The 26410-nt window shown below is 53.7% G+C and overlaps 1 protein-coding gene across 1 annotated transcript; it reads right to left on the bottom strand.

Annotated features, from left to right (window-relative positions):
- Positions 1–555: 555 nt before the first annotated feature.
- Mta1 (metastasis associated 1) lies at positions 556–26410 on the bottom strand. Its single transcript, XM_028764443.1, has 21 exons — positions 26327–26410; positions 21048–21141; positions 17779–17829; positions 17107–17233; positions 16974–17037; positions 14777–14894; positions 11020–11122; positions 10178–10277; positions 9684–9872; positions 7842–7916; positions 7423–7481; positions 7013–7128; positions 6515–6666; positions 6220–6409; positions 5999–6088; positions 4267–4419; positions 4025–4060; positions 2786–2797; positions 1800–1831; positions 1329–1480; positions 556–1242 (listed from the first exon to the last, which is right to left on the bottom strand). Exons 1-21 carry the CDS (start codon positions 26408–26410, stop codon positions 1092–1094), a joined length of 2148 nt encoding a protein of 715 aa, XP_028620276.1. The 3' UTR covers positions 556–1091.

Here is a 26410-nt window from a genome sequence, read left to right as displayed (position 1 = left end):
CTGCGGAGCCAGACCTCCCTCCCTCCCGTAGCTGGCCAGGCCTGCACCTGTCTCTAGGCCTACAAGGATAGGCGCAGGCGGAGATAGGATTTCTGAGCAGAAATATGAGCAAATTCTTGAGAAAAGCACACCTGCCCGGGCAGCACGGCTTAGCAGAGCCTGACAGCTGGGGCAAGGCATCTGTTGGGCACAGGGGGGTGGGCCCTGGTCCTGAAGCTTCTGTGCCAAGCTGACCCAGGTAGAAACAAGTTGTGGGGCCTCAGGTAGGGTCAGCTCTCTTTATGGCACACGAGACAGTTTCTGCACAACTTCAAAGCGGTGGTTCTCAGTGGTCTTGGAGGGCAGCAGGCACTGGGCCAAAGGCCTGCAGGAATACGTCTCAGAGTGGTTTGCTCCGCCAGCCCGGATAAAGCCCTCAGCACTGAGCTGACCCCAGCCTGTTGCTACTTCTCATCTTTCTACCAAGGGATGCCTTGGGGATTCTGGGTACCGGAGCAGGGCGGGTTCGATGCCCTAAACGAGGAGAGGGACTGGGAACAAAAGACACAGAAGGGCTTGCTGGGGTTTTCCTTTTTATGAGATTTTTTTTCTTTGTTTTTGTTTAATATGAAAATTACTTGAAAAGACAAGGGACCAACCCTGCCAGGCAGCTTGGCCACTGCTGGCTGCACCAATCCTAACATTCCAGGTGTAAGTTACAGAGCTCAAGTTCATCTACAAAAAAGTAATAAAAATAAAATTTAAAATGGCACCTTCAACAGAACACAACAAAACCTTAGAGCCCACCCCGGGTGAGAAGCCCTGCAGCACAAGGCCCAGGGCACGCCTCATCTCTGCTCCAGCCAGAAAGTAAACACAAAGCTAAAAAAGACTCCTCGGTGTCTTGGAATAAGTTAGACCACACTTCTTCCCCCGCATGTCCACCAGAGGAGCAGTTTCTCTGCATGTGAGGGCGGGAGTTGGGGCACTACGGAAACAGAGGGTGGGGTGGGCAGCAGTCTGGTGGGGGAGGGAGGCCGCTTGGTCTCTGCAGGCCTCATGGATACTCTGGGGCTGATGGAGGCCCGGCAGGCCACAGTGTGGGTGACCGCCTAGTCCTCAATAACAATGGGCTCGTCATTGACTGGTGCGGGCGGGGGTGGCCGCAGCGGCAGGGCCTGGCTCTGGCGCAGGGCGATGGGCTTGTAGGGCCGGCGCGCAGCACGCTTGGTTTCTGAGGAGGAGAGCAGCTTTCGAATTTTCCTGAGGGAGGGAAGAGGTCAGCCAATAAAAACCACAAGGTGGGAGCGGGGACTCCCGTCCCATCCTGTCCCAGAAAAGGCTCCAACCTGGTCTCCTCGGTGGCCATGTAAAACACATCATCCGGGGCGTCAATCCAGTTCATTCGCCGCCGCTTGACTGGAGGCAGGGAACCACCGCGGATGAGGCGCACTTTGGTGGGGTAGGACTTTCCATTGAGCAGGAGATTCCGACTTGGTCCCTGTGGTGAACAAGAGATATGAACACAGGAAGATGGTGCCCTGATCTTAACCTTATGATCCTCAGCCGGAGACCCTAACCTCCTGGGCAGCCAGGCCTCAAGGTTCCCTACCTCACAGGCTAGGTAGGGAACCCCTGGAGGGCTGTAGAGACCTGAATGCACTGGGTCCACGCTACCTGTTAGGTCTGGCCAGGGCTCCCGGATGCTCTCCATGGCACCTGGTGAGGAGTGGGAGCTGCTACCTGGGCCACTTCCCCAACACCTTGAGGGATGTGTACGCACACAGAAGCATGCCAAACCTCTAGTCACCCATTCTTACCATGTGCCTGGTCTGTCCATGGTTTGCCAGACCTGATGAAAGAGAACACAAAGTGAGGCCAGACCAGGGGAGCATGCTCAGAACCCACACCGACTGTCACTGCTGCTAAGGGCAGGCTGTGAAGTTGGAGATGGGGGATGTACCTCCTGAGGCAACCCTCCGACCAAAGCCCACACCCAAAGGGCCTGTACGATGTCCTCAGCTAGCCCAGGTGGTCCCATAGCTCTGCCAACCCTGAGGGCCACCTATATCAGGGCCAGCAGAAGAGTCAACAGTCTGGTAGTTTGGGCTCCAGGTAGGAGGCCAGAGGTCTCATGGACAAGCAACAGCTGCAGGGCGTCTACACACACACACGCCATCCCCATCCCTCTGTAGGACAGCAATTGTCTGCTGGTTGCTCAAAATGCTAACAGCAGATGCTAGGTAGGAAACAGAGCTCTGATGACAACAGCATGCTTGTAGGCTGAAGGCCTAGGAAGACACTGAGCTGTCACTGGAATGAGGCTGAGAGGTTTCCCACGCCGGCAGGAGTGCCAGCTGCAGTCCACATCAGGAAGCACTGCATCACAGATCTGCGGCCATGTGTCAGCATGTGTGCCAAACAGGTCTCTGCATGGCCTGGCCCCAAGCAGGGAACAAGGTGGGACTCCTCTACCATGCCTGGCTCGTGCCACTGGACTCCATGACAATTTGCCAATCACCAAGCCCTTCTCATCAGAGATCTCCCTCTTTTTTAAAAAACTTCTTTGAGACAGGACCTTACATGTATCCCAGCTACCTGGAACCCAAGATCCTCCTGGCTTCAGTTTCCCAAGTGTGGGGTTTACTGTCTGGCCCATCTCTAAGAAGCAGCAGCCTGCCCCACGTCCTCTCCCTGCAATCTGCCCTATTCCAGAACCCTGGATCCAGCCTCCCTGGCAGTGCATCTGGCTCTCGGGTACCCCAACCTTGTGCCCACACAAAGCCCTATCACAAGAGCTACTTACCCAGGTAAGTGCCTGCCAGAGTGACGAGGCGGCAGAGAGAGAAGATACACACTAGAGTTAGAGTGAGCGGCATGCACGTGGCAGCTAAGCCGCAGGGCAGAGCAGCAGGCAGTATGGGGCAGGGGTTAGTGAGTTAAGAACCTGGGGTGCCAAGGGCTAGTGCCTTGCCCAGTTCCCACGTGCTCTGCTTATTTATGCAAGGCCAGACCTGAGGCACACTAGGTCAAGGCTGTCTCTAGTCAGTCGGCCTATGGTTCCTAGGCTAGTTCCAGTACTGAGGTCTAGTTTTACAATTTCAGGAGTGCCACTAGAGTCTAGACCCTCTGACATGGGAGCTGCCTTGACCACTAACAGGACCAATGAGTTCCCACTACATTCTGTTGGGTACCCATTGCAGGATACACCTCAGGTCTGCATGACAGACTTTGAAAAAACTCAGTGGAAATGAACAGCTCTTTATAGAAACCAGAAGCAAGGTCTGGGAAGGCCATGCCTGGGCCCCTGGCCTGAGGTGTAGATAACACGGCCAGCCCCATAGCCACACAAAAGGGATATGCCTGCTTGGGTACCTGACGACTGGCAAGCTTCCAAAGCAACTTTGAGAGGGAGTGTCCTGAGGGAATAAGGTACAGTTAGACAGTCGCTGCCTACTGCTACTCCTGGGCTCTTGTCTTGACAGCTGGGGAGGGGCCTGAGCAGGCTCATGCTGGCTGGTCGGTGTTTCCCACACTGCCATCCAAACTTAGTGCTATCCCTCATACCCAGAGCAGGCTTGTGCCCCACAACCTTTACCCCATCGGCAGACTCCAACTAATCCTCAGCAGACACAAGGGCGGTAAGTAAGCTCAGCCACCAACCCATCCCTACTGTCCCCATCAGGCAGGGCACACAAAAATTGCAGGTAGCACTAGCGGCCCTACAAGCAAGGCTGAAGGCATGCGAGCAGTCACAGTGCGATAGCAGCGAGGGTACCAGGGGCCTCGTGCAAGGACAGTCCACCCATGGCTCAGGCCAAGACGGGCCACAGCCAGAGACCCAGGGTCCATGATCCCTCTACCAAGAGACAAGTCCACAGCAGGAGCACGGAAGTGTGGGCTGTGGCCTGGGTCTTTGTGGATGGTCTGTGTGGATTGCCCCTGTACGTGCCCTGAACCGCCCAGTCTGCTAGCAGACAGTACACACAGGCATCACGACAGGACTCGGCCACAGCACCCCACCAGCGGCCGCCCCAGGCCTTACCCCTACTGGGCATCAAGAGGCGCTTCTTCATGTTGCCTGGCAGTGCCCAGGAACAGGAGAGAGAGGGAGAGAAAACACCATCAACTAAGACAGCCAGTTGAATAAGGATCACATGGAGCTCCAGGGCTAGCCCTAGTCCCATGGCCCTCAGCAGGCCTGACTTCCTTAAAGGGCCAGCCCTGCAGCTCCCAGGAGACCTGGCTTGGCCTCTCCACAGGGCCAGTCCCTAAGCTCAGACTCACCATCTACCCCATTGTGCTGCTCATAGCTCCTCTTGCCCAGGATGGTAGGGGAGCCATTGTTGATGACAGGAGCTGACTTGGCAGGGGTCAGACTGCTGAGCACACTGGATGAACTCTTCACAGGGTCGGGCTTAGGCGGGCGGGGATGGGTCTCTGTGGAAATGAACAAGGTAAGAACGTGGTTCAGAACTGGCAATGCGCTGGGCTGTGGTGGCGCACACCTTTAATCCCAGCACTTGGGAGGCAGAGGCAGGCGGATTTCTGAGTTCGAGGCCAGCCTGGTCTACAGAGTGAGTTCCAGGACAGCCAGAGCCACACAGAGAAACCTTGTCTCGAAAAAAAAAAAAAAAAAAAAAAAAAAGAAAGAAAGAAAAACAGAACTGGCAATGCAGGAGGGTCCATGCTGTAACAATGCTTCCTACCCTAAAGCCCCACGGATTCTGCTACAGGAAGCAGCCCCATGCTACCAGAGCTCACTGAAGCCAGGGATCGAAGCGCTGTCAACAGGAAGCTTACCTAGGATATCTTCAGGAAGGGTGATAGCAAGTAGAACCTAGCCCACTGCCTCAGACAGGAGAGCTGGCTAAGTGCTAAGAGCTTACAAGATCCAGACACAGCCCATAAACACGGGAGTTCTATCAGACAGCTTCCACATCCAGGCCACCAGGTCTGATGGCAGAAGGCTGGCTACTGGCCAGACACTGAGCTGGCTGGCTGGCCTGAGCAAGGATCCACCCCACAGAAGGCAGGTCCTGACACTGACCACACCCTCCTGGGTGAGGCTGGTTCTGGGGCCCAGGACCCAGGGAGCAAAGCCAGAGACACTTGTGTCTGCAATGAACACACTTAGCTTATAGTTCTGGAATGTCCTTTCTAGAAGGACTGTTGACTCCACACTGGAGGACTGATTCAAGTTCACTCAAACCCTGCAAACAAGTGACCCCAAGTGTCTGGCTCAGTCTCAGGATGTGCCACTCCTGAATGTCCAGGAGCACTGCTGAGAGAGCAACAGTCCCCAAACAAACACAAGCAAGGTGCTATCCCCACAAGGCTGCTAGCTAGACAAGCCCCTTGGCCATCAAAGGCTCACAGAAGCCTCGAATGCTATCTTATGTTGGGGAGAGGCCTCCTCGCAGCAGCAGGTGTCCACCCTGCCCTGGGGACTTGTTGGTAGGACTATACCAGGTACAAACCCTAATCAGAAGTCAGTGGTAGCACACGCCTTTAATCCCAGCACTTTGGAGGAAGAGTCGGGATGATCTCAAGTTTGAGGCAAGCCTGGTCTACATAGTTCTAGGATAGCCAGGGCTATGTAGAAAAACCCTATCTCAAACAAAAACTTTAGTTAGGACACAGGGCTGCTGGGTATGCCAGGGAGGTTAAAACCAGTGGGTGTGGAACTCAGGACCTGGAGGGAACAGGAAACAGCACAGCTCTCTGTAGGTTTTCCTGAGCCTGGCATAGTGTAACCTAGGTGATCACTCAGGGTTTCTTTTTTTTTTTTGTTTTTTGTTTTTTGTTTTTTTTTTGAGACAGGGTTTCTCTGTATAGTCCTGGCTGTCCTGGAACTCACTCTGTAGACCAGGCTGGCCTCGAACTCAGAAATCCACCTGCCTCTGCCTCCCAAGTGCTGGGATCAAAGGCGTGCGCCACCACCGCCCGGCCACTCAGTGCTTCCTAGATGGGGTGCTAGGATGAGAGTTAGAAACCTACGGCCCACCGTCCAGCTTACCAAGATACCGGAGCACGGCTTCCAGGGGCTTCCGTACAACCTGCTTCAGCACCAGTGGGCTCTGGGAAGCTTCAGGCAGCCGTGCTGTGCCTGTTGTATGAGGACAAAGTAAGGTAAAGAACTATGTTCCCCAAGAGCCAGGGCGCTTTCCTGTAATCCCAACCTGGATACTCTGAGTGTGGCTTCTGCTAGCCCCAAGAATGAGAACGGGGAAGACTCACATTCAGCCTTGATTGCTGCACTGTTGATGGGCATGTAGGGGTGGCGGGCAGCATGCCATGGGCGCAGGATCTCACGGCACAAGCGCCGGGCAATGCGTGTCAACTTGGTAGTATGCAGGTAGAAGGCCTGCCTTGTCTTCATGGCAAACTTGGGGCTCCCACTGCTCCGAGCTGGGACGCCATGGGGACTCTGTGGAATGGGGCACACCGCCCCGATACAGCACTGTGACTGGAAGCCAAGGACCCGAGGCTGACATGTAGCATGTGACAGATGAGTATGGTGTGTCCCACTTACCATGTTATTGCGGTTTGGTCCCGGCCTCTCTCCATCTAACCGGGTTGGCATTTTCAAGCCACCATATTTCTTCCAATATGTCCAACAAGATGCGCAGAGGCGACACTGCATGTTAGGGGGACCCCAAGAATACCACTGGTAAGACTGTGTGGCTACGGACAACAAAGTTGGAAATAGACGGATTCTTAAGCAGAACCAATGGTGCAGAGAGCATCCCACAGTGCCCCCACCGCCACCACAGCCACCCCACCCCCTGGCTCAGGACCAAAGTAGCTCCACCTCATACTCCTGAGGAACTCTTCCAAACTGCCCCCCACCACTGCAGCCCCTTTATGGTAAGTTATTCCAGGTTTGGACACAGGGGCTTTCAGGGGCCCCATGAGCACCACAGCCACACGGTAGCTTTCCTGTGGCCCGTCGCCCAGGATGGGTGCCACGCAGTAGCTTTCCCGTGGCCCCTGCTGCCCAGGATGGGTGCCAACCAGGTACAGCACTTACTGTAACAGCTCTCGCAGGCCCGACCGGCCCCGGGGCTCTGGCCTGGTGTCCCTGTGCCATTCACTACACTGGCCTTGACACTGTTGACGCTGATCTGGTTTGGGTTTGGCTTGTTACTGATGGAGGAGAAGGATCAGTCACAGATGTCCTGGGGTGTCTGTATCCCCACAGACATCCCTGTACCTCTGGTCCACTAGATTTCAGCTGCCATATCCCAAAATGCTCAGCACTAAACCCAGCTTGACTCCTGAGCCAAAAGAGCTTCCGTCCTGATCCCTCCTCCCCAGTGGAGCAAGCTTGTGAAAAGGGTGGCAGAGGTTCTTCAACTGAACTCAGGAAGCCGCCTGACCCCGAGTCCTACACCCCTCGCCCACCCCCCACCATCCCCGGGAACGTAAAATAGGACTTACTAGTTGGGAATATAAACCTGCTTTAACTTGCTCTCTGCTTCAGCTGCTTTCAAACGTTTCTTTAAACAAAACAGAGGGTCAGGGAGGTTACCAGGCTGGCCAGGGAAGACGGGAGACCACGGGGGTGGGGTGGGGGGTGGGGGACACGCCATTTGTTTCTCCATCATTGGCATCCTTGGGGAAAACTTGTGAGAAAATTTTCATGGCCCTCTGGCCAGCCTGGGGTCAGGAAGTGGGGTACCAGGCTGGCTGGGGGTCCGGAATGTCCCTTCCTCCCCATCTGAGTCCTCTAGTGACCCTGGTTCCTTCCTCTTTGCTCTAGGGCTTAAGGGGAGGGCACTGAGAAAGTCTGAACAAATGTAGAGAGGCTACCAGGAGCCTGGAGAGGACAGGCAGCGTGGCAGGGAGTGGCGGCCCACCTGCTGGACATATCTGTCGGTGGTCTTCCACATGTAGTAATACTCTATGATGCTGGTGAGCGACTTCCAGGGGAGCTGTGGCGACAAGGCAACATGGTGGGTGACAGGGATGGGGCGGAGGAGGAGTGGCAGAGGCAGGGCTGGGATCACTTCAGGTCTCCTGCTATGGAACCCCTCCCCCCAGTGCTAAACACAGCGAGCCCACAGGAAGTATGTGGCTTAACCTTCCCCTTCGCCTGAAAACCCAAGCAAAAACAATTCCGATTCTGCCTGGAGGAGATGACCAAGGATCAGAGATGAAAGGACAAGATGGATCTCAGGATGTGCTGCGTTTGCGTTGCTGGTCTGCCTTCCACCATGAGGCCATGTAGCACAAAAGCATTTGCCGAAGACAGACCCTCAACCATGGACGTCTCAGCTTTCAGACCAGAGACTGATCAATCTGCTGGCATTACCATTCTCAGGTGCTTGACTGAGAGGCCCCTGCACTATCCACACTCTTAACCCCACACTTCGCCCTAGCTGGAAAGCCAAGCCTCCGGCTTCTCTGGGTTACTGAACTCCACGGTTACTTTCCAAATGTTCTCCGTCCTTCCCGTCCAGTGTTCAGTTCCAGTGTTGAAGGCCTGAGTTTCTCTCTTTCATGACAGAGCTACCAGCCCCTAACCTGTCCCTCTTCCCTGGGCCACCAGCCACATCACTCAACTTTCCTCTTCTCCTGAGCTACTGTTGCTTTGGTTTGTCTTTTGGCAGTGGTAGGGATCAGACCCAGAGTCTCCTACATACAAGGAAGGGATGCATGCGTTCCACCACTGAGCTACACACCAAGGCTGGCAACTTCAGTCTAAAGGCTGGCGCAAACGCGGTGTCTTCAGATTTACCAGCTTTATCTACGTGAACAATTTCCTGTGAGCAGACCCGTGAAAGTGTCCTACGGCCTAAGGCATACAAAGGTAAGGTGGTCTGTTTGGTGCAGAATCCTGATTCTGTGCTCGAGTCACTCGATCCTCTGGCCCAGTCAGCCCTGCTCCCTGGCAGGTGGCTGCAGCCTTCTCTCGGAGTCTCTGACAAACTCAGTTTACCTGCTGAGCCGTGTCTCCAGGGCGGTCCAGCTCTGACGGCATCGCTGTCTCCCTATCCCACTCCTCCAGCTCTATCCACGTTCAGCTCACTTTGTTCAGTTGGTGCCAGCGAGCAGAGGCTGTGGGTACTGTGGCCCTGGGAGCAACCAGCACCCGAGCCTCCCAGCCCTATCCTTCAGGCTTCCATGTCAGCATTCTGAATCCTCCTGCCTCAGCCTTCTCAGTGCTAGGATTACAGGCTTGTTTCACCACGCTCAGTCTTGTCATTATTCTGATGGTGCTCCAATGGACAATACAGACCTGACTCTTAGAAACCTCACCTCCTCAGGCTCTTACGGAGGTGGCCCAGCTGCCTCCCCTCATACAGAAAAGCTCCTTCAGAGTGCCTACAGGCTGTCAGTCAGGTTTAACACTAGTCAGTCTTTTGGGAAGTTTTTTTTTTTTGGCGAGGGTGGGGAGGTGGGGATCTGGGGGTGGGACTCTGAGAACTCAGCCCTCCCACATTAAAGACCCTAAAGACTTGCTAGAACTGTGGGGTTCGGCTTAGTTAAGAACAAAACAAAAGCAAGCTTGGGCAGTAGTTAAGTCTTGAGGATGCTTCCAAGTGAACCTCCTCCACAGTAGTAGCCTAGCCTCAGCATGCTCCTACGGCTGCTCCGTGTGTTCACTGGTAGCCATAGCATCCCTGGACTGAGAGGGCAGAGGCCTGGATGAGAGGTGGCGCCTTGTAGCCACTCCCCCAAGCTACTTAAGCACTTACAAAATCTTGCTGAATGTCTGTGAAATCTTTCCCGTATTTTTCCAGAGCTTCCTCAAAAAGGTTGGCTTCTGATGCTGACCACTCCTCCATCTCATCCCTGCAGAGCACTGGCCCACCCTGGGGCACAAGGGCCGAGATGGCCTTGGAGATGTCGTAGATGTTCTTATGCAGTGTGTCCATAGCATGGAACTGCAAGACAGCAGAGTTCCCCTGGGTCCAAGCTGTCCCCAGGCTCTAAAGAGTATCTTCTAAAGATGTGACCCCCCCCCCCACCTCCACCCTTTCAGGTCTCAAGGTGACAATCTAGTAGCTGCCGAGGCCCCTAGGGAGTACCCGTCCCTCCCTCCTTAACTCCCTTAGCATGTTAGATAAATCTAAGGTGCACCAGGAAAGGCTGGAGTCCTGAGTTCTTAGTTACCCTGCTAGGACCCATGTGCCAAGGTGGGTGCTGGACCCCAGAAGAAAGCAAGAGAGGTGGCAAATGGCTCACTCACCAGGGTGATGTCTCGGGAGGCTGCTGCGGCACTCATGTGCAGGCTAGGCTGCCGCACAGAGCTGCTACAATCCAGGGCCCGTGCAAAGGTGCCCACAGAGCTGGGGAGAAGGAGACCCACTAAACCACCAGAGCTGACCTGGAGGGATGGCCTCCAAGCAAGTCAGTGAGGACCAGGACCCAGGTGGTGTGCCCACCAAAGGGTGTCTGGGGCTCAGCTCTAGAGGAGCACAGGTAGAAGCTGTAGTGCATACTGGTGGCATGAGGCCCCATGTGTAAATGAATCAGAGGGCAAGCAACATACAAAATAAGCCTCAATGCTGGTTGAGAGAATTCTCTGTATCCATGTGTCTGCTGGAGATCTCTGCATTGGGAGCTGCCTCAGACCGGGGGACCCTAAGCCTCACTGTCTATAGCAAATGCAGACAGGCTCTTCTTAGGCCATGCTGGGACTGGCTGAACCTCAACTGCTCTGGAGGCTCAGCACTGATTCTGGAGCCCTACCTCCTTCATTTAGGCAGCCTCGAGCCTCCCACTCAGCCAGCCAAGAGCTCTTTAGCTAGGTCCTAGCCTAGCCCTGGAAGAAGCACTTGCCTATGGTGGAGACAGCCCTAAGAGCATGCAGTGAGAATATAGGCCCAGATACCTAGGAATACTTATCACAGGATCCCAGGGACATTTGCAGCCTTAAAAGGCTGCATTCATACTGAGGAAGAGGTCTGAGCAAGACACAGGGATAAGACCATGGCCCCTCTGTTGGCTGTACAAATTAAGGCTCCATGTCCCCAAGTCCCACCACCCTGCTCCAGGTAACATCATACTGGCCCTGTTTACTGGACTCACCGGGCCACCACCAGAAACTGGTCAATCTGTTTATCCACAAGTGGATTGTGGGCTTCCCACACCTTGGTCTCCAGTTTTGACTGGTCACGGCCGTCCTCCTCACCTACAGGGAACAAGTGTGCTTTATGGAGAACAGCAAAGGCTATGGAAAGCAGTCCAGCGTAACCAAAAGTCTGTTTGCTCTCCAGGTCCCATGGCACCACTTCTCCCCAGGTGACATGAGATGCCAGCTTGGAGGGGAGGCTGGCACACACACCCAAACCTGGGGGCTGGCGGGAAGTAGGGGCTGGGTGGGGGTCAGGTCCTCTGCTCTTGGATTTCTATTATTCTGGGAGTTAGGGGACAATTCCTGATGAAATAACTGTGTACTCATAGAGATCATACAGCAGGACCAAGAGTTCCAAGGAGAATTTTGTCCCGAGCCAGGCCAGGCCTGACTCTAGGGAAACACCCAGGAGAAATCCCACTGTCGTCCACTGTCTGACTCTCCAGCCAAGGGCTACATTTATAATTTAGTGAAGGTATCAAGCTTCGCAGTTTGCATCAGATCCCATCAACTCCCCTCTGGCCCTTGGCATCAACGCACCATGTGGCCATCAACAGCCTCCACTTGAGTCCTCGAAGAATACTGGGTTCCTAGTCAGGGCACTGAGCAAGCTCTCTAACAGAAGGACTGGATGATATTCCTGACCTTTGGAGAGTTACTATCTATGGGTCCTAAATCCAGGACAGAGCAAGGTAAGGCAGGTCTTCTGATCAGCTAGTCAGAGAGGATGAGGGCCCTGAGAAGCCTGAATCATCGGGTTCTCTGGTGCTCTCGGACCACAGCTGGAGTCTACAAACTCCAGCCTTTGCAGGCCCAGGACAGCGGCACTTTCCCCAGTGTTGTAGGTGGGTTTCAGTCTTGATGTAGACTGTGCTTAATCGGGGAGGGGGGAGTTGCAATTGAGGTGGGGGGTGTCACAGGGTGCAACCCTTGGTATTCCAAGGTCCCCAAAACCAGGATGCTGTTTTGTTCACAGCAAATGATCTGCAGCTGCCTGGAACAGAGAGCAAAGGATGCCTGTGGAACCCAACCCACATCGCTCACGTTGAAATTTCCAACAGAGTGAATGAAGGAAAGCATTCCATTTCGTATCATTCAAAACGTACACTCTGGGGCTGGAGACATGGCTCAGCAGTTAAGAGCACATATTGCTCTTCCAAAGGACTCACCCTCCAGTACCCCCGTCTACCAGCTCACAAACACCAGTATCTTCAGCTCCAGGAGATGCAACGCAACACTTCTGGTCTTGTCCAGACAGGAGGTACACATGTATACACACACACACACACACACACACTTAATTTTTAAGAGTGCTACCATGGGAAAGCCACTGACCTTTGTGTCAAAAGGCTACAGAACTACAGAAAGTAGGAAGGAAGCAGCTGCCCTGGTAGCTGGAGACTCCCCGAGGTCTGGGTCTTTTTTCACACGCCCTAGAGCCAAAGCATGGCTCTCTCGGGGGTTCTCCTAGCCCTCGCCAATGAGCCCACAAATGCCCAGGACACCTGGAGCTGCTTGGTTCTGAGGAACAGATGCTCAAAGCGAGGTCCTCTGACCTTCGAGACCTCTCCCACTCTCTGGTCCTGGTGTAAGTTGACGTGACTGTGACAGACTCGGCCTCTGATACTTCCCCTCAGCCAGGCTGAGAAAGCAGATACTATGGCTTCAGCCTACGAGGCTGGCCTCATTCAGGCCTGTCTACAGAGTTTTAGGGCTGGCTGGCTCTGGCTGTGAGGCTGTGAACAGGCATCAGGAAGCACGGAAGAGAAATCAGCAAACACAGGGCAGCCTCCCATACACAGCTCAGAGGGAAGCACTCCCGACAGCCAGGCCCCACCCAGTTGCCACACAAGTAAGCTTAGCACCTCATTCTGAGGTCCAACAAACACCAGAAAACCAAATAGAAACCACAAGGCAAAGGGAAGGACATGGAAAACACAGGAAACAAGTGCTGTGTCGGGCCAGCCACCCTGAAGGCAGCACACTGTCCTAGCATATGGAGAGTTGTAGCTGAGGAACCCAAAACCACCCAACAGCGCCGGCCTCTGAGACCGAGGAACCCTGAAACCACCCAACAGCACCAGCCTCAGAGACTGAGGAACCCCAAAACCACCCAACAGCATCGGCCTCAGAGACTGAGGAACCCCGAAACCACCCAACAGCACCGGCCTCAGAGACTGAGGAATCCCGAAAACACCCAACAGCACCAGCCTCAGAGACTGAGGAACCCCGAAAACACCCAACAGCACCAGCCTCAGAGACTGAGGAACCCCGAAAACACCCAACAGCACCAGCCTCAGAGACTGAGGAACCCCGAAACCACCCAACAGCACCAGCCTCAGAGACTCAGTGCACAGAAGCAGAGCTCTCTCAGAACCTCCAGTCCCAGCTGAGTAACAGTTACATGGGACCTGGGGCCTCACTGGGACAGAGCCTGAGTGCTTTCCTAGGAGACGAGGCCAGGGTCTGACTCATCAGGTCACTCTGCCAGTGCTGCTGAAGGGATGTGGAAGGGACAGGCAAGCCTTGCAGCCAGGTCTGCACTTCCCATCGAACCTGACCACCTCAATGTGCTCTCTGCTGCCCACCTACGACAGACTCAAGTCTTGTAGGGCGTTTCTGACCAAACTCCTACATATGACTGAGTGGATGAATGAATGGATGAAGGAATGAATGTAATTTTTTGTTTGTTTGTTTTTGTCTTTTGAGACAGGGTTTCTCTGTGTAGCCCTGGCTGTCCTCGAACTCAGAAATCCGCCTGTCTCTGCCGCCCAAGTGCTGGGATTAAAGGCGTGCACCACCACCGCCCAGCCGAATGAATGTAATTTTAACCGCCTCCCCAAGGGGGAGGGCTGGTGAGGTGACTCAGTATGCAAAGGTGCTTGCTAAGCCTGTCAACCTGAGTTCAATCTCCAGAACCTACATGCCAGGTCAGAACTAATCCCTACAAACTGTCCTCTGACCTTCAAAGTTCACCAGGGACCTGCATTTGATTCCTGAGTTTCACACTAGGAAATGAAAAACCAGATTCCAGCAAGTTATCTTCTGACCTCTACAAACACACACACACACACACACAAAATGAATGTAGAATTATGAGGAGTCTGGTGTGATGTGTGATGGCTTGCTACTGTAATCTTATCCCTTTCAAGGCCAGAGAGGGAGGCCAGTTCAAGGTCAGATTGGGCTGTATAAATAAATGACACCCTGTCTCAAAAAAGGCGGGATGGGGCTGGAAAATGGCTCAGTGGTTAACAGCACTGACTGCTTTTCCAGGAAACCTGGGCTCAACTCCCAGCACCCATAGGGCTGCTCACAACCGGCTCTAACTCCAGTCACCAGAGGGCTAATGCCTTCTGACTTCCATAGACACTGCACAGAGTGGTGCCCTGACACACACAGGCAAAAAATATCCATACACGTAAAACATAAATAAAAGAATAAAATAAGTAAGGAACGTGGCTGGGAGTGCGGCACGTGGCAGAAAACTTTCCTAGCAGAAATAGTATAAAATCAAACTCAGAATGAGCTGCCAAAGGGAAATCTGAGGTCAAGGAGCCACGGGGCTCAACAGGCAGCTCTTGGGTTTGAGCCTTGCAGCCGGAGGCCAATATCCACCAGGAAGGAGGCTTCGGAGGAGCTGAAGCCCAGGTGAAAGCTACAAGCACTGCTCCCAGTCTCCTCCATGCTGTGGCCCAGCCTGAACCTCACCTTCTTTCAGCAAGTCAGTGATGTCAGCCTGGTATCGGTTTCCTACACGAATTTCCCCTTTATCAGCCAGGAGGGTCTTCTGCTGTGGGTCATAGACTAGAGAGTAGAAGAAGAAATCCTGAAAAACACCACACACAAGACAGGAGTCAGACAAGTCTTCTCCTCCAGCTGCATCCAACAAGCCAGTCCAGTTCTGAGGGTGAGGGACGTGGCCTGTGTCCCCGTGACCCAGGGCAGAAGCGCCTCAGAAACAGAATGAAGGACCGGGAGAGACCGCATCAAACCGCTACAGAGGGAGCTTGTCTGGTGAGGAGCTAAGCGGACCAGCTGTACAGCCCCCCCACAACAGCCACTGCCTTCCTGTCACAGCGACCTTTGAAACTCAGCTTATGAAGGCCAGGCACAGTGGCTCACACCTTTAATCTCAGCACTTGAGTCAGAAGTAAGCAGAGCTCCGTAAGTGAGGCCAGCCTGGTCTACACAGTGCATTCCGGGACAGCCAGGGCTACATGAGAACCTGTCTCAAACATCACCACTACCCCTGGGTGGAAAAATCAACCTATGAGGATAACAAAACCCAAGGTATCTAGGAATAATTTCTACAGGCTGCAGGCAGGCAAGCACGTGAAGAGGCACTAAGCACAGAGCTGCAGACCAGACCAGGCCGCATCCTCATGGCTTATCCCGATGCTCTGTGCCTGGCCAGCAGGCTGAAACTCACACAGCACAGCCTTTCTCAGTCTCTCGTGTGTCAGGCTGGAAGCCCCAGTCCTCGCCTCTTCCTCCCCATCACCCGGGCCCTCACTGGCCCCTGCCCCCTTGTCCCGCTCTCCCACAGCTCCTCTGCCGCTGGTCCACCCCATGACTTACAATTCCCCTTTCTCTAGCTTCCTTTCTTCTTCCTGCTACCTCTCAGAAAACGAGTAACTCCTCTCAGCCACTGCATGGACATGTTAGTCCATGACCACTGCCTTTCTAGGGCTCCAGTCCACTCCGTGGACAGTGGTGCCGACTCAGGCCTGTCACCGTCTTCAGACTGTTTTGTGCTGGGTGGCCCGGTCTATTGTCTGATATGTGATTGTCTTCTTGGTGGGGTCCCTGCCTGGGGAACTGAGGGTGTACATCTCATGGTGGCTTAGACTCCCAGCCCTGCAGGACTTCAAGCAGCTCTCACCAGACCAAGATGTCTAGGACTGCTTAGGCCTGTGGTCCTGAACCACTACATCCCACCATGGGCTCTGTACAGCAGGTGTAGAGCTACAGCTGAGACATGGGGTGGTATCCCTACAGAGTGGCTTCACAGTGAGCTCTGCATTTAGACATGACCCCTGAGTTTAGGACATATTCCGCCGTCCTGGTACTCTTAAGCTCACTGGCATGCCCTGTGGGCATGCAGCGAGTGAGGCCTGTCTAGGCCAACCTGAGCTACCTGTATATCAGAAGCCTCAGACCACAAGGTTCATGAAGAGATAAGAGCCCTAGAGGCCAGGTCCCAGGCAAGAGGTGTGTGTGAGTGTGTGTGTCTGTGTGTGTGTGTGTGTGTGTGAGAGAGAGAGAGAGAGAGAGAGAGAGAGAGAGAGAGAGAGAGAGAGAACATACATGTTTCATACTTGACTTAGCATTCCTTTCTCCTTGCCACATCCTTCAGGAGACTGACTTGCCAGCCATCTAGCCTCAGAAGCCTGACCTTCCCAGCAGTGGTATCCTACATCTTAAGAGACTTTGCTTGTCCTGAGACACTGGTTTCTTTGGGGTGACATCTAATGTGTAACACCTAACTATGTGCAACGTGAGCCTACAGAAGAACTCCCTGCTCCCGATGTAGCAGCGCCCACCAAGGCCTGCAGCCACGGGGTCACTTTAGACTGTGGACAGAGATGCCTGTGTAAGCTTCTGTTTTCCATGGGATACCCACAAGGGTTTTTTTGCAAGCCCCAGGTAGGAGACAAGGTAATTCTTGTCCCTGGAGTCCTGGCTAGTGAGGCAAAAGTGCTCACCAACTCCAACCATTTATTTCCCCAGAGCCGAGACCTCCACAAAGGGCTCACCTCGAAGGAATGCCTATTAATACCTGAAATGACCAACAGGATCCAAACTTCTCTGAATCCTGGTGACAGGGTACTGTGGGTAAGGAAGGAGTTGTAATGAAAAGGGCAGACGTCATGTCCAGGCCAGAAGACAGGAGGGCGGGCCTTACCTCACGCTCCAGGTAGGACTTGAGTGACTCAGTCTCATTGAGCAGGGTAACACTGCACTTGCCCCTGGAAGAGAGAATGGGTAGGTGGAGGAGGAGCAGACAGCAAGGTGCCAGGTAGAGCTGCAAGAGCTACCTGATGTGGGTGGCAGGCAAAGACTCCAACTGCCGAGAGAGGAACAGTTCCCGATGCCGCAGCTGATGCTTAAGTTTCTCAGGCAGGTCCACCATCTCTGGATTTTCTACCTCCTCCTCCACTTCCCCTAGAGGACAAAGAGGCCCAGTCAGTCATCTCTGAAGATGGCACTTGACAGCCCCGGCCCCCAAGCTAGCTCTCCCTCGTGCAGGGCACCAAGCATAGCAGGGTCACCTCCCTGCCTAGCACACCTCCTGCCCATTCCAAGGAGGCTCAGGGCTCTGGGCAGGCCCCACAGATGCCCTAGAACCTGGAATGTGGGGCTCAACACCAGGACGGGAAGATGAGGACAGTGCTCAGACCGGCCTCAGAGCAGCAGGCAGAGAGAGGCAGGAAAGGACAGGTTTCATCCGCCAGCCTGAGGCCAGAGGGTCCACACAAAACACGGTACATCTTCTGCACTAGCAGGACAACCCCTTCAAGCCTGGGCCATAGCCAAGGCCTGGCTACAGGCTACACAGCCCTAGGGAATCCCAGCCCTCAGCCGGCTGGCAGGGGATGCAGGGATGGGCATGCAGGCGGCCCATCCAGGATCCATCCATTTGTGCATCGCCCGCCCCAGCCCAGGGACACAGACGCGAGGACGCCCTCCTTGCAGAGGTCGGCTCTTACCTTCCTCGCCGGTGTCCGCCCCCGGTCCGGCTCTATAGCAGACTGACAGGGCTACATAACAGACAGACAGCGCCCAGATGGCAGGTTAGGGCCAGTGACAGCGCTTGCTCCCTGCCCAGGGCCCGGACCGAGGAGACATGGGGGCCACAGGCCTCCCAATGGAGGACAAATACCACCCAGCCAAAGACTACTTATGTCCCCTAACTGCTGCAGCGTTCTGCCCACCCACCTGCAAACCATCCCTCTTCCAACTACTTCCTGAGACCCCTTGTGTGTGCAGCTTGTGTCTGCCCCTGCCAGACTGCTCAAACACACTACACCAATCGGGAGCTAGCTCCTCCCTAAAAGGCAAGTACAGGAGTCCAGGCCTTCAGATAAGGTTGCCCAGACTCGGGCAAGAGAACTGCAGCAGGCCAGCGGGGAGGATGCTGACTGCTGGGAGAAGTGCACGCTATACCAGTGCCGTAGCAAGCACTTTAGCACCGTGGTTACTCCCCACTACCCTGAATCAACAAAACACTCCTTAGCCTCATCTAGATCCTCAAAGTGGGGAGTATGGACTAGTGTGTGTGCACCATGAGAGCCCAGCAGGGTGACAGCCCTGCTGACACCCACAGCTCCAATAAGCCCGACAGACATGGCTGCTCTCTGTTGCCCCCTTGTGGTTACTGCAGGACATTCTGGCACTTTGGAAAGGGATAGCCCTAGCCTTGGGCATCTTAGATGGTGGCCAGGGCTGAAAGGTGGATGTAGATTTGTTTTCAGTATGACTGGGGCCCAGAAGCTGGGGCATCTCTACTAAGCTATTTTTCTCCTAAACGCGAGACAGGCAGATCTGTCCAGAGCACTTCCTGCCCAGCAGCCAGGAGCTATGCACACACATCATTCTGGAGCCTAAGATATCATAATTACACGAGGCCCAGCCATCAGCCACTCACAGAGGTCAGCTTTTGTGTACGTCCACTTTGTATTACACATCTAGGGGATTTAGCTATGGTCCCACTGGTAAACGGACCTGTGGGCTGTAGCAATGTCAGATCCCCAGGTAAAGTTCCCCCACCAACTCTGACCCAGGCAGTAAGTGGTTCCAGGACACCCTCCTCTCTTCTAGGCCTGCAACAGGACCAGACCTTATCATAACTATATGCAGAGGCCTTGGCTCCAGCTCTCCCTAGAGACCTTTTGAAGGGCCAACCCTGAAGGCAGATGGGACAGCCCCAACCCACATTCCCAGCCCAGAACCCCTCTCAGGCCACCATTAGTCACACTCTGCTAAGCTCTACCTTGCTCTGGAGAGTCCTGTGCAGAGGCCAGGCCACAGTTCCCTCTGTGGGCATCTGGAAAGGGCTCCTGCTTATATGCACCACAGGCTACAGTGTCAGACTTCCCATCTGGGGGCGGTGCTTTGGTTGGACACCCTGGCAGGTCACCAACTGGGAGCCAAAAGGCAGGGTCCTCTCAGAGTCTCTAGCTCTGGTGTAATGGGCTCCTACTGTGCAATCAGCTGTGTGTGCCTTGGAGGTAGCGAGCTGTATGTAACCACGAGGCAGCACCAGGGAACAGGCACTCACTAATCACAAGACAGGCCTAGAGGAGTCAGCCTGCAAACCCTGGCACCCCTGCCTGCCTGCACTGTTGGCTTAATGAAGCTCTCAGGAGGCCTGGCCAGAGATGCCCTGAGCAGTTTTTCTAGGAGCACAGTGTGAGGTCCTGGTTCCAGGAGGCCCTCCACCCTGAGGTAACATGCTCCACTTGAGAAAACACGCCTAGGATTTCTTTGCATCTGTCTTCACAGCACACACCCTCCTCCACAGACGCAGCAGCACCTCTGGGTCATTTAGACAGTAGTGAGGGTCTCACCACACACTGGTTCTCAAAGCAGGCCACTGCCCTTCCAGCAGATGCCCCCTCCACTGTAGTGGGCACAGGATGGCCCTAACTAGGTTACTGGGGACTTGGGACCCACACCTACAGGGCTACAAGTAGGTCATTATGTCAAACATTCAGGAAGCAGGACCATCGAGCTCATGCAACCTGAGCCAGAGTATGGGCTTTGAGGTCAGAGGTCAAGGAGCACAACTTTACATCCAAAAGCGGTCCTGAGCACGGGCCTGGTCTAAGATAGGAGCCTCATTTTCATTTTGGAAATAAAATGAAAGGCTTGCAATGCTGTGCTGGTGGGAATCGCCCAGGGCTGCCTGTGGGTGACAGGGACTTCACAAGAAGCCACTCTGAAGTCAGCTCTGGCTCCTTCCTGCCCCTCCCTCTCAAACACTTCTGCTTAGGGTAGGTTTCTAGGGTTCCCACTTGACTGGCTGCCACCACAAAGAGATGCTGGCTCCTGCAACCCTATCCCCGTCTGTTAGGAATGGGGACCACGTGAGTGTGTGCATGCGTGCACGGGTGCACTCGTGCGTGTGCGTGTGCATGTGTGTGTGTGTGTGCTGTATGACTGGGACTGAGCCCTTCACCTAGCTACGAAGTGTCATGGATGGTTCTTACTGAATTCCTGATGGAAAGTTACCCTGCGTGGACAGCTGAGGCAACTGCTCCTCGCGTGCTGAGACAGCACTCACAGTGACCACAGCCTCACAGAACCCCAGGTGAGCAGAAGTGCATGGCACCTGGGAACGACCCCCAGGTCGAGCACCCAGGGCTCAGCTCCTGTCCAACATTCCTTCACAAAGCCCTGCCCCAGTTATGCATCCAAGCATACAGAACAGCGCAGGTCCGTGGGGTCTGTTCCAGTGAGAGCAGACCGTAAGCAGGAGGACCCAGCAAGCGTCCGGTAGGCAAAGTACCCCGGACCGTACTCCCCAGGCTCGGGCTTGAGTTACCCCGAGTAAGGAGAAAGCTCTTTATTTCTGAAAACACTACTGAGGGCATAGGAGACATCTTCCAGTAACATGAAAAAAACCATCTGTCTCGAGGGCTGGGCAGTGACCACAGCCTCTGCTCTGGGCCATCATCTTTCTCTACCCTATGGGCTTGAGCCAAAGGCCGTGTACACCAATATCCCGGGCTCACCATAACTATAAGCATAGGACACTGGCAAGAAGCATGAAGAAGGATGCTTCACATTCACATTAGCCTATGGGTAAACAAGACCCGAGAGGGACTACGCACTGACACAGAGCTGTAAAGGTAAATCAGCAGAGATCGGCTACACACAGGGAAAGCAAGCCAGCAGAACGGCCTGTGAAGCCGGGACTCAAAAGCAGGCACTGAAGGGGCCAGGCACTGTCACCCGGGGGGAGGCTGAGACTCACTTGCATGCTTGTCAGCCAACGCGATGAGGCTGCTGGAAATGTCCCGCCTTCTGTAGAAACACACCACTTTGGCCTCCACATTTCCGTTGGCTGTCTGTAACAGCAAGAGAGAGTTATCTCATCAATGTAAGCTCCCAAGAGGGGCTTCCAGTAGGACCTGGTCCCCAGCCAGGGCCCCAGAAACATTTAGAAGAAAATGACGGGTCTCCAATGCCTGAGCCCAGGTGTAGGGCCCCAAGGAGTGAGCCCCACACCTGACACATCCAAAACCAGGTGTGAGCAGAAGGGAATACATGCTAGACTACATACATAGACTCCTGCCACCCAGTTAACGGAGCCCATAAGGGTACTACACTGCCTGCCAAGGGTCCCACCAAGACAGTAGCCCTAAAGCAGTGGAGGCCCTGCTTGCTTTACCAGAAATCCTAAGGACAGCCCCGACACAGACTGCAACCGCCTTCCTTCCCTTCTACCTCACTCAGGCTCCAACACTGTCCTCCACAGGGCGGCCAGCAGTGGAGACCCACAGCACCAACAGGAACTACCAAGTTGAGACCTCAAGTGTGTGCCTCAACCTCAACTCCTGTGACAAGCTGCATGCTGGCACTAGCAGAGAACATTATACAACTTGTCAGGGTTCACATACATGCTAAATAATGCATGGCACGCCTATAATCCCAGTGAGATTTGAGAGGCAGGAGCAGACAGATCTCTGTGTGTTCGAGACCATCCTGGTCTATAGAGTGAATTCCAGGCAAGCCAGGACTACAGCATGAAACCCTGCCTAAAAACTAATAATAATAAAATAATAATGTTGCAATTACGCAAGGTTATAACCCTGACTAGTGTTCCCACCTTGGGCAGAGAATGCATAAATTAAGTTCTACACGAGGCATCTGTCTTTCCGTCCTTTCCCTGTTCACTCACTTACACTGGCATGGTCTGTGGACACCCAGAGCACACTCATCCAACAGAACACTCTCCTTCCTGTGCTCTCCTTCCTGGGTGGCTCCCACGCCTGTCAGACCTCACCATGGTGAAGCGTCACACGGTCTGAAGCATCAGCACTCAGAGTGAGTGCTGCAATGACAGCAGCCCCCACACAAACAAAGCCTCCTACGTCCAACCTTGCACAGGTGCTGACAGTACTGTGGCCAGAACACACTCTGCACACAGTCCAATACCCCTGTATGTTTCCTCCATACAGTCTTCTAACGTTCTTCCGCACGTGTACTCTCGCCTTTATTTCTCTTCCTGTTGCTGTGGCTGAGTTAGCTGGCAGAAGGAACTTAGGGAAGAAAAGGACTCAGTCTGGCTCACAGCTCCATGTGTCAGCCCCTCATGGCAGGGGAGGTCCCCGACAGCACCAGAAGCCAGCAGCCCATCACACGGTCAGGAATCAGAGTGGTGCTCGTCACTACAGTTCAACTCTCCTTTCTCCACTTACACAGTCGGATCCCAGCCAGGGAATGGTGCCGCCAGCAGTGGGCAGTTCTTCTCACTTTAATTCACATAATCAAGGTAAGGCCTCACTGGTGTGCCCAAAGGGCAGCCTGGCAAGGGATTCTAGATTCGGTCATGTTGACAATACTAACCAGCACTCTCTATCTCTTCAGTGACAAGACACTCCCAAGTAGACACTCTGTTCAGTCCTCAAGTCCCTCCTACCTGTTGGCAGGACTTGTTTCCTGTAACTCCTTCTTCTAAGCGGGCATTGGGCTTTAGAACTATCTCCGGCTTTCTGACTTATGTCCCAGTCTCTGTACTCCTGTCCTACTTCCTAGGAAGGCTACTCAACCCTCACCCCATCCTCCCTTTCTGCATTCACTTCTGGAGTCCACACTTACTCCCGAGAACTCACTCACTGAGCGCTGGCACAACACAAGCTCAGCAAGAACTGCCTCCTCCTTCCTGAGGCCCTGGATTCTAGTGGCTCCCTTTCCTCCACTCTCACATCTGCATCCCTATCTTCTCTAACCCCTCATCCTGTCTGCGTCCATGTCTTCTCTAACCCCTCATCCTGTCTGCGTCCATGTCTTCTCTAACCCCTCATCCTGTCTGCGTCCATGTCTTCCCTAACACCTCATCCTGTCACTCACGGTGGGCAGGCATCGGTCGTAAAGGTGAAAAGCTGAGTCCAGTGTGTTGTCACAGTGTCAATCGATCACTGGGTGTGGGTATAGAACCACAGTCTACTCAACTTTGTGCTTTGGCTCCCAAGAGATGCTCCTTGTCACCTTTCTGAACACACTGTGGGGGAGGGTGGGACTTGCCTGAACTGCATAGTGCCTACTCTTCTAGCCTTGGGTAGGTAGGGCTGTGGCCAGTCAAGTTCTAAGCTGTTCTGAGTTTGGTCAATTGCCATGGTGGAAGTCGAACTTCTTCCTCCCACACAGCCTGGCTGGGCACTGGAGCTTCCTCCCCTGTGCCTGTGTTTAGTGTTCCTTTCCTAAATTCTAGGGTAAGGCTCTGTGTTCTGCTGGCAGCACTAGCTTGAAAACAGCTGTAGCCACTGTGCTGGAATCCAGGAGTTTCTGTCACTGATGATACTCATCTTTGTTTTGTAGCAGGGTCTTGAAACAATTTCATGTGTGTTGAACCTGCTGGCTATGGCTGCCATCTAGGGATATCAGGCAAGTCTTACAGCTTTGTTAATCTCCTGTTGAAAGTAAAACCTAGAGCCCACACAGACTGGAGAACCAAGGCAAGCCACTACAGAGGTCCAAGGCCAAGGTCAAAACACAAGCCCAGACAGGAGCCCCACCCTGCAACAGAGGTCTAACACCTAGACACAGCAAGGCTGGTCTACAACTGGGCCTGCCAGCCTGGCTCACAACTCCCCATTAGATGACGTCAGCTGCACTTGGCTTTGAGGTGGGCGAGGCTTATGCCAGACTGTCAATCAAAAAGACGGAGTTGACACTGCTACATATGCCGAGCCAAGGGACGTCTGCTAGCTGCTGCTCACTCAGGGCGCAAGGGACACAGGCACAGACCTGGCCACTCACTGCAGCTGGGATGCTCCTCTACAAGCCTGTCTGCTCATGTCCAAGTTTCTATAACCGAAATGTGTAACGGAGAGCCCACTGCTCAGACTGAGAGCTCCAGTCACTCTACCTACTGCCACCTGTGGCAAAGGCTACCCAGTGGGTCCTCATCAGGGCTCTGGGGCTAGTGAAGTGCATCAGAGTAAACACTAGTGCCCACCTATATGCCATGACAGGCCTCGGGTCTCCAGAAACTCCCAGCATGCTCTGACCTCCCCAGGTGCATACTTATACACATAAACACTACTTGTCCCCAGGCTGGTAGCAGATGCAGCAACTGCAGCATAAGGCCTCAGACAGCATAGCCTGAGCTACATGGGCCCGAAGGAGCTGGTAAGGCTGACCCCTAGAATCTGGGGCCACATCTATGCTTTCCTTAGGAGCTACCTGCAGGGCCCAGTCAGGCTCAATAGGGCCACCTGTGGGGTAGCATCCAGCCTTGTCCTCCCTGTACCATTTGATCCCAAGGATCTGCAGTCTAAGAAAACATCTCCCCTCACCGGTCTGTGGCACTCAAGAAGGGAACGAAGCCTCAGGACCACCCAGTCTGGCAAGAATGAGCAGGTTCTCAGGGACACAGGTCTGGGAAATCTGTCATGCCTTCTGCCTGGCTTTGGAGGAAGCAGAGCAGGAACATGCCTGCCTACCCCAGAACCCTAGTAAAGTCTCCAATCCTGTGTTAGCTTTAGAGCCAAGAGTGGGTCACCTACACTTGAGGCTCATAGTAGGGAAATAGCCATGAGCTCCTAGCAATCCAGAAGGAACAAGAAGGTTCCTAGCATACAGGCATGCTATGACTTTCGCTGGCCTGAGCCCACCCCACTCAAGTTTTTGAAAACTATGCATCCATTTTTGTCACACTTTTAGCATCCACCCTAGATGGCATGTAGATACACCCCTGGGGTTCCAGTAATGAAACAACTATATCCCCAGTCCAAGGATTAAGTATCTGCCGAGGACTCCCAACATGCCAGCAAACACAGGCCATGGGAGAGGAAGCTACTGGGAAAAGAGGCCAATAGGACCCTAGTATACAAACAATACATGTATAGTTATACATGTACATTTAACACAGGTATATTTATGTACCCGCAAGGCTATACTGGACAGAGCAGACGACTCTACAACGTCCACTGTAATTCTGTGGCCAAGAAGCCATCTAGGCTAATGGAAATGGGAGGAGGAAGAGGAGGAGAAGAGGAGGAAGAGGAGGAAGAGGAGGAAGAGGAGGAAGAGGAGGAAGAAGAGGAAGAAGAGGAGGAAGAAGAGGAAGAGGAGAAAGAAGAGGAAGAGGAGGAAGAAGAGGAGGGATAGAGGAGGAAGAGGAGGAGGAAAGAGTGCATATAGGTAGAACTAGTGGCACTGGAGGCCACTGGCTGCCCTTAGTCTGTGACTCATGTCCTCTGTATCTTAGGTATGTACTCGGTCCATGAGGGCTCCTGTGTCAGACAGACCAGTATGCGCTGAGAGATGAGGCAGGGAGAACTGGTAAGACCTTAAGACCACCCTGAGCTCGTCCTCAAGAAGCCTAGGCTAGAGGCTGGAGAAATGGCTCAGTGGTTTAGAGCACTGGGTGTTCTTCCAGAGGTCCTGAGTTCAATTCCCAGCAACCACATGATGGTTCACAACCATCTATAATGGCATCTGATGTCCTCTTCTGGCACACAGGTGTACATGCAGATAGAGCGTTCATATACACAAACTAAATAAATAAACCTAAAAAAAAAAAAAAAAAGAAGCCTAGGCTAGAGCTGGAGAATGGAGTTAAAACCACTTCCGGAGGACTTGAGTTCAATTCCTAGCACCCACATGCCAGTTCACAACTATCTGTAACTTCATTCAGTTCCAGGGAATCTAATACCCTCTTCTGGCCTCCTCAGGTACCCACATGGTGCACAGATATACATGCAGACAAAACACCCATACACATAAAATAAAACAATTTTAAAAAAATCCCAGGACTTGGGAGGCAGAGGCAGGTGGATTTCTGAACCAGCCTGGTCTACAGAGTGAGTTCCAGGGCAACTGGGGCTACACAGAGAAACCCTGCCTCGCAAAAAAAAAAAAAAAAAATCTAGACATGGCCCCCAAGAGGTCACAGGGACCCACCCCCAGTCTCTCCTGAAGGGACATTCAGATCTCGCAGAAAGACCCCGACCACCCACAGCAGGGCAGGCCCCGACCGATCCCCCCGAAGTGCCGGGCAGTAGCATTGGTGTGTTGAGCTCTTACCTTGTTAAGTTCTTCAATCCTGCGGATCAGGTACGGGTTACTGGAGGAGTTCTCAAAGTAGACATAGTCTGTAAACAGAGACAT

The sequence above is a fragment of the Grammomys surdaster genome, unplaced genomic scaffold, assembly GCF_004785775.1.
Source record: "Grammomys surdaster isolate TR1022 unplaced genomic scaffold, NIH_TR_1.0 144, whole genome shotgun sequence".
NCBI lineage: Eukaryota > Metazoa > Chordata > Mammalia > Rodentia > Muridae > Grammomys > Grammomys surdaster.
The sequence above is the reverse complement of the archived record's forward strand: the minus strand, read 5'-3'. Positions and strand labels throughout refer to the sequence as shown.

Bases quoted from the DNA above. Each gene is read 5' to 3' on its own strand.
- Mta1 (XM_028764443.1), bottom strand. From the start codon at position 26,410: ATGTCTCTGTTTACAGACTATGTCTACTTTGAGAACTCCTCCAGTAAC. The intron at 9,873-10,177 runs GTGAGTGAGCCA...GCTGTCTTGCAG, and splicing joins CCTCCCGAGACATCACCCTG to TTCCATGCTATGGACACACT. The intron at 6,089-6,219 runs GTGAGTCTTCCC...CTCATACAACAG, and splicing joins TGCAGCAATCAAGGCTGAAT to GCACAGCACGGCTGCCTGAA.